This window comes from Triticum urartu, unplaced genomic scaffold, assembly GCF_003073215.2.
Source record: "Triticum urartu cultivar G1812 unplaced genomic scaffold, Tu2.1 TuUngrouped_contig_5506, whole genome shotgun sequence".
Lineage (NCBI taxonomy): Eukaryota > Viridiplantae > Streptophyta > Magnoliopsida > Poales > Poaceae > Triticum > Triticum urartu.
This window is the reverse complement of record NW_024116186.1, coordinates 1-9,283: the sequence shown is the minus strand read 5'-3', so window position 1 is coordinate 9,283 and position 9,283 is coordinate 1. Positions and strand designations below refer to the sequence as shown.

At 42.1% G+C, this 9,283-nt stretch overlaps 1 protein-coding gene across 9 annotated transcripts; it reads right to left on the bottom strand.

The window, feature by feature from the left end:
* Positions 1–2,773: 2,773 nt before the first annotated feature.
* On the bottom strand, positions 2,774–7,070 carry LOC125529307. Of its 9 annotated transcripts, XR_007292607.1 has the most exons (4): positions 5,880–7,070; positions 4,845–5,350; positions 3,695–3,743; positions 2,774–3,092 (listed from the first exon to the last, which is right to left on the bottom strand). XR_007292607.1 is itself a non-coding variant. In XM_048693723.1 (3 exons), the coding sequence occupies exons 1-3, from the start codon at positions 6,835–6,837 to the stop codon at positions 4,598–4,600; spliced, it is 348 nt and encodes a 115-aa protein (XP_048549680.1). In that variant the 5' UTR covers positions 6,838–7,070; the 3' UTR covers positions 2,774–4,597. The 9 variants fall into 9 exon arrangements, 3 of the variants coding, with proteins under 3 accessions (XP_048549680.1, XP_048549679.1, XP_048549681.1); XR_007292604.1 differs by having other exon boundaries at positions 3,695–5,350; XR_007292606.1 differs by having other exon boundaries at positions 2,774–3,743.
* Positions 7,071–9,283: the final 2,213 nt, after the last annotated feature.

Below are 9,283 nucleotides of genomic sequence, written 5' to 3'. Positions count from 1 at the left end.
AGTGAAAGGTATATTTGATATACATGTTATTGATGTGTACCTTACCAATGCTCGTAGTAGTGCATGGGTATTTGATACTGGTTCAGTTGCTAACATTTGCAACTCGAAACATGGGCTATGGATTAAGCGAAGATTGGCTAAGGACGAGGTGACGATGCGTGTGGGAAATGGTTCCAAAGTCGATGTGATTGCCGCCGGCACGCTACCTCTACGTCTACCTTCGGGATTAGTTTTAGACCTAAATAATTGTTACTTCGTGCCAGTGTTAAGTATGAACATTATATCTAGATCTTGTTTGATGCGAGACGGATATTCATTTAAATCAAAGAATAATGATTGTTCTATTTATATGAGTAATATCTTTTATGGTCATGCACCCTTGATGAGTGGTCTATTTTTACTAAATCTTGATAATAGTGATACACATGTTCATAGTATTGAAGCCAAAAGATGCAGAGTTGATAATGATAGTGCAACTTATTTGTGGCACTGCCGTTTGGGTCATATTGGTGTAAAGCGCATGAAGAAACTCCATTCTGATGGACTTCTAGAATCACTTGATTATGAATCACTTGGTACTTGCGAACCGTGCCTCATGGGTAAGATGACTAAAACTCCGTTCTCTGGAACAATGGAGCGAGCAACAGAGTTATTGGAAATCATACATACTGATGTATGTGGTCCAATGAACACTGAAGCTCGTGGCGGATATCGTTATTTTCTCACCTTCACAGATGATTTGAGCAGATATGGGTATATCTACTTAATGAAACATAAGTCTTGAACATTTGAAAAGTTCAGAGAATTTCAGAGTTAAGTGGAAAATCATCGTAACAAGAAAGTCAAGTTTATATGATTTGATCGTGGAGGTGAATATTTGAGTTATGAGTTTGGACTTCATTTGAAACAATGCGGAATAGTTTCACAACTCACGCCACCTGGAACACCACAAAGTAATGGTGTGTCCGAATGTTGTAACCACATTTTATTAGATATGGTGCGATCTATGATGTCTCTCACTAATTTACCGCTATCGTTTTGGGGTTATGCTTTAGAGACGGCTGTGATACGTCTCCATCGTATCTAACTTGCATGATTTGAATGATTTGAATGGAACTAATCCGGACTGACACTGTTTTAGAGACGGCTATGATTTGAATGCTTTAGAGACGGCTGTGATACGTCTCCAAACACTTTTGCCCTTATTTTGGACTCTAACTTGCATGATTTGAATGGAACTAACCCGGACTGACGCTGTTTTCAGCAGAATTATCATGGTGTTATTTATGTGCAGAAACAAAAGTTCTCGGAATGACCTGAAACTTCACGGAACAAATTTTCGGAAATAATAAAAAAATCCTTGCAAAAGATGAAGGCCAGGGGGCCCACCACCTGTCCACGAGGGTGGGGGCGCGCCCCTACCTCGTAGGCCCCCTGGAGCTCCTCCGACCTCAACTCCAACCCTATATATTTGGTTTCGGGGAGAAAAAAATCAGAGAGAAGGATTCATCACGTTTTATGATACGGAGCCGCCGCCAAACCCTAAAACCTCTCGGGAGGGCTGATTTGGAGTCCGTTCGGGGCTCCAGAGAGGGGAATTCGTCGCCATCGTCATCATCAACCATCCTCCATCACCAATTTCATGATGCTCACCGCCATGCATGAGTAATTCCATCATAGGCTTGCTGGACGGTAATGGGTTGGACGGGATCTATCATGTAACTGAGTTAGTTTTGTTAGGGTTTGATCCCTAGTATCCACTATGTTCTGAGATTGATGTTGCTATGACTTTGCTATGATTAATGCTTGTCACTAGGGCCCGAGTGCCATGATTTCAGATCTGAACCTATTATGTTTTCATCAATATATGAGAGTTCATGATCCTATCTTGCAAGTCTATAGTCACCTGTTATGTGCTATGATCTGTTAACCCCGAAGTGACAATAATCGGGATACTTACCAGTGATGACCATAGTTTGAGGAGTTCATGTATTCACTATGTGCTAATGCTTTGTTCCGGTACTCTATTAAAAGAAGGCCTTAATATCCCTTAGTTTCCGTTAGGACCCCGCTGCCACGGGAGGGTAGGACAAAAGGTGTCATGCAAGTTCTTTTCCATAAGTACGTATGACTATATTCGGAATACATGCCTACATTACATTGATGAACTGGAGCTAGTTCTGTGTCACCCTATGTTATGATTGTTACATGATGAACCGCATCCGGCATAATTCTCTATCACCGATCCATTGCCTACGAGCTTTCCTTATATTGTTCTTCGCTTATTTGCTTTTCCGTTGCTATTGCTATCATCACTACAAAATACCAAAAACATTACTCTTGCTACCGTTACCTTTTGCTACCATTACCACTACTATCATATTACTTTGCTACTAATCACTTTGCTGCAGATACTAAGTTTCCAGGTGTGGTTCAATTGACAATTCAGCTGCTAATACTTGAGAATATTCTTTGGCTCCCCTTGTGTCGAATCAATAAATTTGGGTTGAATACTCTACCCTCAAAAACTGTTGCGATCCCCTATACTTGTGTGTTATCAATATTCTTTGGCTACCCTACAAATTTGATTATCATTCTTCATGATCAACATTCTTGTTGAAAAAAATATCGCACGTCTTTGCGTTAATTATATAATCTCTTATCTAAATGCCCACTTTCTCAATGCATAGCGCCCAAATGATTATAATCTCAAATTTTAGTATTTGAAAAAAAATATACAGGCAGGCTTCGGCCCGTTGTAGTATGTGTCAAATATACAACCGTTTGAATTTTTTCTAATCATATTGTTATAGTATAATCTAATCAGAAATTAGAATCACCTTGTTGGACAATGGATTATTTAAAAGGTTAATCACCATTCTCCATACACACATACAAGTACCATTGAATAAAGATCCATTTATGTATCAGCAATAATAGAGAACTATTACTATGAGAAAATCAAGTGTGTTTCACACAAGTGATAAGATGCCAGATGAGAAAATCAAGTATCAACATTTATATATCTCCAGCCAATTGAAGATAATGTCATGCAAACCAAACCATGCCTTCGCTCTTTACAACAAGGATTCCTGCCAAGCAAAGCAGAGAAGTGCAGAATAAGGAATTTTGTTTATAGAGCTATCCTCCAATTCCTAAAACACATATAAAAGTCATGCAGGACACACTTTACATTTTCAGTGTTGGCACTGCAGAAAAAGCATATCATGATTTCCCTATATACTTTCCTGGCGCATATATACGGAACTCCTAACCCAAACTTACCCAAGGAATTGTAGGTTCTTATTAACAAAATTCCATCAGACTATCAGAATGGACAAATGAGGAATTTTTTTATTTAGAGAACCTCACATCGACCATCAGACATGTCCCAATTTTGTGAAAAATAGCAGATCATTAACAAGCTCACAGAACATTGTTTATCAAGCTCCAAATTATGAATGCGAGGGGAGCTCACAGTACATGTTTTCCCCGCTGGTTTTCCAACTGGCCAGTCGTCTGATGGTACCAAACCAATAGCAATACATAATAAGACTTGTTGGTTGATGCAACCAAACTAACTACAATACATCCTAAGCCAAGTCGGTTGATACACCATAAATCGGCTGCAACTCCAAATAAGAAAATGTTCAGACAGAAAAAGACAGCAATGAACTTGAGATCTTGCCTGCACCTTGTCAATCTCCTCCGGGACTTGTTGAAGTCTTTGAGAATTGTAAGCACTTCACGCGGAGGAAAATAACATTCAGGCAAGTCTCCGTCACTAAGGGTGTGTTTGGTTGCAGTCATCAACTGGAATGTCATGGGTCGGACCCGTTTCTAGGCCCCGTTCTGGTGTTTGGCATAGAGCTGGAACGGTAACCGACTAGTTCCCACGAACCAAATATTCCTCTCAGATGCGGAACACGCTCATACTTCCAACTCGAGCGGACCACATGAAACCGGTCGTTCTCCTCGCACTCCCGCAACTCTATCGCCTCTCCCTCTCTCGACACGAGTGGCAGCGGGTAGCAATAGGCGGCGTTGGAGGGAGGAGAGCAACGGCGGGCACCGAGAGATGGCGCTGGATGGAGGCGAGCCACGGCGGGCACCGAAAGACGGCGCTGGATGGAGGCGAGCGACGACGGGCACCAAGAGACGGCGGCTAATGGAGGAGGGCAGCGGCGTAGATTTGTACCAGAGTGCACGAGCAGCTCCTGCATGGCCTCATGCATCACGAGACGGCCGCGCTGGATGGCCGCGAGGGACGGCGTTGATCTGTAGTATGCGCAGCTGTGCGGCCTCGTGCACCGCTCGGCGTGGTCTTCGCGCCCAGGTGTCTCCAGTCCTGTGCCGGCGCCCAGCGAGCCCAACCAGTGCGCCGACGATTGGGGCTAAGGCCTGTACTGTTGAGCTCCCCATCCAATTCAGTCTTTGTCTTGCCGAGATCAACCATTTGACTGAAACCAGCTGTATTTGGTGTTCTGAAATCTGATTCAGTGTATGCACCGCTCTTTTCTAATTCAGCTTAATCTTGCCCATATGTGTGTGCCAATGCATCCGATGGTTTTTGATTGACTGAAATCCAGTTCAAAGTTCAATATATTCTACATAATCACAAGCAGACAAGTGTAGGGATGAACAAATCCATTTCATCAGATATCTGAAACCAAACACTAAAACATAACCATTCCATTCCTTAGATTTGCATATACCGAACACAAGGATGGAACCGACCCATTCTACTAGAACGGAACCATGACATTCCATTCCACTTCGTTCCCTAACCAAACGCACCCTAAATCAGTGCATCCACCAAGTATAAAAAAAGGTTCCCAACTCACCTCCACGGCAAACTCAAAGGAAATAATGGATTTACACAGCTTTAAAGTAGGCTTTTCTGAAAACAAACTCAAAATTGAATTAGACCACAATTTACAAAATTAAGGTAACTGGGAGAAAGATATGACAAAATTCCTGAAATTCTCATAACATTTGTATTGTGAATGACAATAGAAAAAAGAAAAGAAGATCTGAATAACATTAATTGGAAGGATAGAACAACATTTGCTTCAAATGAAATAAGCTAGTTGAGGCTGCAAGAACAACATAGAAGCTAGCATGGCTCTAGCAACTACTAAAGTACATTTTAGGCAAGCACGCCTGACCAGCTACAGACCATTTAGTCGCTAGTGCTAAAAGAGATATACCTCAGAAACGCAGACCCGCACGTATCCTTGTGTTCTTGGCTATTCGTGTACCTGCCCTTTGTCCAGATGGTCTTCTTCATGTTGCACGGTCCAGCGCACTCGGGGCTCGCTGGCGCGTTTGCCATTAGCTGCTGATCCTCCTAAACCACACCTCCAACCATTATAAAAGAACAAAATGATCCAAGCTCGACGAAAATATGAATTGGTTTGTTACAAATTATGTGAAAATGCACATGCACCAAATCATGAAGAAAGTGAAAGGCAATTGAAAATGCAAAGACTCAGTATCACACATCAATTCAACATGAGTACACACGCATAGTTCATATGATGGACATGAGAATAACTATACACAGAATCCAGCTTCTAATTTTGAACTAAAACGCTAAATTGGAATGTATGAACGGAACGGGAATTCCAGCTGGAACCTTCATAATTTAGAATGTGGCGGTTGGGTGTAGGAAGAGCTAAAACAATTGATATATCCAACAGAAAGTATTGATTGGCATATTTCATGCTTTCTAATTATTTTTCTTGCCCTATCCATGGGTGTGCTGATTGGGCAAATCATAACATACAAGAATCCAATACAGGCCAACGTTCAAAGAAGCATGTACTAATTTAGCTTGTAGAAATTCAGAAAAACATGTGTTGAAGAAGCTAGCTCACGAGAAAGCATGCCGCTAGGTGGCAAGGGGCTTCAACGTGGCGGTGGCGGTGGTCAAGCAGAGGAGTGGAGGGCGGAGCGGCAGCCCACACTCACGTACATGGGTATTTCTTGTGCTTGAAGACCATGTTGCCTCATCAAGTTTACAGACTCATGGCAAAGAAGCATCTGTATGACCTTTATATCTCGAACCTGCACAAGAAAGGTTAATATGCAAATTTCTGCCATATTTCTTTGTTGGGTTCTAAATCTGACATTGACAGACAACATAAGGTTAATAGGCTCACATATCCTTGCTAGGGAAGAAGTGGTACCATACAGGAATAGTAGGAAATAAGTTAGAGAACACTAATAGACTAAGAGTACATATAGCTTGCACATGCATGGACTCACACTCAGCATCAAGGAATAAGATAGCACATAACTGCATGACGAACAAATCAGCCATGCCCATCTACTTCCCTCATTGCTTGCAGGAAATGTCATGTCAAATCCATTCAATGAACACATAACTGAATTGTGCAAATTCAAGTGAAGTGAAAAACACAAACTTCCAGGTTTATCAATTCACTAAGTTGGCAGGCATTATAAGTCTCACACCGCCCTAAACAATTTACTAAGCACGTACATTATAGCTTCAATGCATTGGACAGAAAAACAAATTACCTTCTTCGCTGCGACGCTGCATTTAAGTCTCACGCCCACTCATGGCGACAGAAAAAAAACACAATAATTTAAGCAAAAGAGAGTGAGGGAGAGAACCTTGTAAGAAGCGGACGCCGGCGTCGAGGAGCTGCTGGGACCAAGCGGAGGAATCGCGCAGGTCGAGCTGTCGAGGGAGCAGACCTCCAGGGCGCCGCGGCGGATCAGCTCCAGGCATAGCGCGGCACCGACGAAGCCCTGCCCGACAGTCACCGCGAACCGCACGCCCTCAATCCCCTCGTTCTCGCTCAGATGCATCTCGGCTGCAGCTTTGGGTGTGGGGCTATGGGGCGGCGTGGCGGATCATAGCCACCGCAGCGGGGCTTGGCCGGCGATGCGGCGTGGCCGTGGAGGTGAAGAGGGAAATAGGGGAGAGATGGCGTCCATCGCGCGGGGCGGCGTCAGAGGGTAGGAGGCGTCTATGGGGAGAGGGGAGCACAGCGGTGGGGAAGGAAGGCGGGGGCGCAATTGGGCAGTGGATAATTTGTTGGGTTCAGATGCTTTTAGCAGCGTGATGTGCGGAGGGGTAGGACGTGCGCGGGGTAGTCTGCCTGGCAGAACATTTAATTTGGAGCGTTAGTTTGTGTGACAGACCTGGGATGTAATATGGATTGTTGGATATAATTTAGTTTGATTGATCTAACGACTCTGGTACTTCTGTGTACATTTTGTTGTGTGGCTTTAAAGGGAGTTATGTTTGCTTTTTTAATAATAGTATACATAACTGTGGGAGAATTTATAGAGATATAACACAAGCTATCACAGGGAGCATTCACTTTCCTGCTATACATTATTTTGCTCTCTTCATAGGTAGATGCATTAATTATAAAGACGAGGCATGTCACATATGTGTCCCTGACCTCAGTATTCTTAGGAGTGCTGTGTTAGGAGACAAATCTTATAATTTGAAAGCTATTGTTGCACGTAGGTTGCATCTTAATAGGTTTAATGAAGATTTCTTTGGTGGAATTTATGCAACCCGCATAGCTAATTTTATTGGTATAGAGATTTTCTTGCTAGTATAACTGTGGGGGAATCTAGAGATATAACACAAGCTACCACAGGGAGCATTCACTTTCCTGCTATACATTATTTTGCTCTCTTCATAGGTAGATGCATTAATTATAAAGACGAGGCATGTCACATATGTGTCCCTGACCTCAGTATTCTTAGGAGTGCTGTGTTAGGAGACAAATCTTATAATTTGAAAGCTATTGTTGCACGTAGGTTGCATCTTAATAGGTTTAATGAAGATTTCTTTGGTGGAATTTATGCAACCCGCATAGCTAATTTTATTGGTATAGCCATACGTGAAGATGATATTGAATTACCTCGTGCTTACCTAGACTTTAATGCTATGGTTCACCACCAGTTTGTCGAGAGGAATGAATCATCTCTCCAGTATCGTTTAATTTTTAACAGACGCCGTGTTGTCCATATTACTCTCCCTGCTCCTGCCTTCTTTGATTATCAGGCAAAAAAAAGATATGTTATTACCAGAGAGGGGGCAGATGAGTACGAGAGGAGGGCGGAGGCCGCTCATCGCCACGCTGCAGCTTAGGAGGCGATAGCCGCTGCATCTCAGCACGACCCCAACTATTATTATGGATATCCGCCAGGCCAATCGTGGCCATAGACCAACTTAGGCCAAAAGCCTAAGTTTGGGAGAGTACGTATTTCCCACCGACATTACATTCATGTTCACACACTCATTGCTAGATGTCGGTGCTCATACTTTTTCATTGTATCATCCATGCTAGTTTATTTCTTTTTTATGCTTTCTTCTTATGTGTTTAATAAACCTTAAGAAAAACCAAAAAAATTAGTTGTAGATTTTTAGCTAATTTTAATTTCCATGCTTGTAGTAGTAATTAAAAAGAAAACCCCAAAATATTTCCTGTTCTTCTTTTATTTGTTGGGAGCTCTCCCATGTAAATAGTTTTATTTCTTTCTTTTCTTTGGGGGTCGATAGAAGAAGACCATGATTAAACTATTGAAGTGGCTCTTATATGCATTATTGTTGATCTGACAAAAGAGCCCATATTGCCTTGTATTCTCCTGTTTATTTAATGCTTGTAGATTCCAGCTTAGTCCAATGCACGTGCACTATTATTATTATTATCCACGTCGTTCGGGCGTGCAAGTGAAAGGCAATAATGATGATTATATGATGAACTTATTGAGACGAGAAAAGCTGGTATGAACTCGACCTCTCTTGCTTTTGTCAATATAATTAGTTCATCGTTCCTGATTCAGCCTATTATGAATAAACATGTTTGCAGTGACAACTAGATATCATAGTTCTCGTGCCATGCTTGATTAGCTAGGAGCTTATAATGTTTTACCTTGCGTACCAACATGCTATTAAAATGGTTGTGATGTGGTATGATAGGGTGGTATCCTCCTCTAAATGATTTAAGTGACTTGACTTGGCGCATGTTCACGCATGTAGTTGAAACAAAATCAACATAGCCTTCACGATATTTATGTTCATGGTGGATTATATCCTACTCGTGCTTGCATTCGGTGTTGATTAATTTTAATGCATGTTCATGACTGTTGTCGCTCTCTAGCTGGTCGCTTCCCAGTCTTTTGTTAGCCTTCACCTGTACTAAGCAGGAATACTGCTTGTGCATCCAACTATATAAACCCCAAAATTATTCCATATGAGTCCACCATACCTACCTATATACGGTATCTACCT

Coding starts and splice junctions, on each gene's coding strand:
- LOC125529307 (XM_048693722.1), bottom strand. CDS start 6,837: ATGCATCTGAGCGAGAACGAGGGGATTGAGGGCGTGCGGTTCGCGGTG. Junction 5,351..6,639: donor CGGCGTCCGCTTCTTACAAG/GTTCTCTCCCTC, acceptor GGTGTGGTTTAG/GAGGATCAGCAGCTAATGGC. Junction 3,093..5,210: donor TGCGGGTCTGCGTTTCTGAG/GTATATCTCTTT, acceptor TTTGCTTGGCAG/GAATCCTTGTTGTAAAGAGC.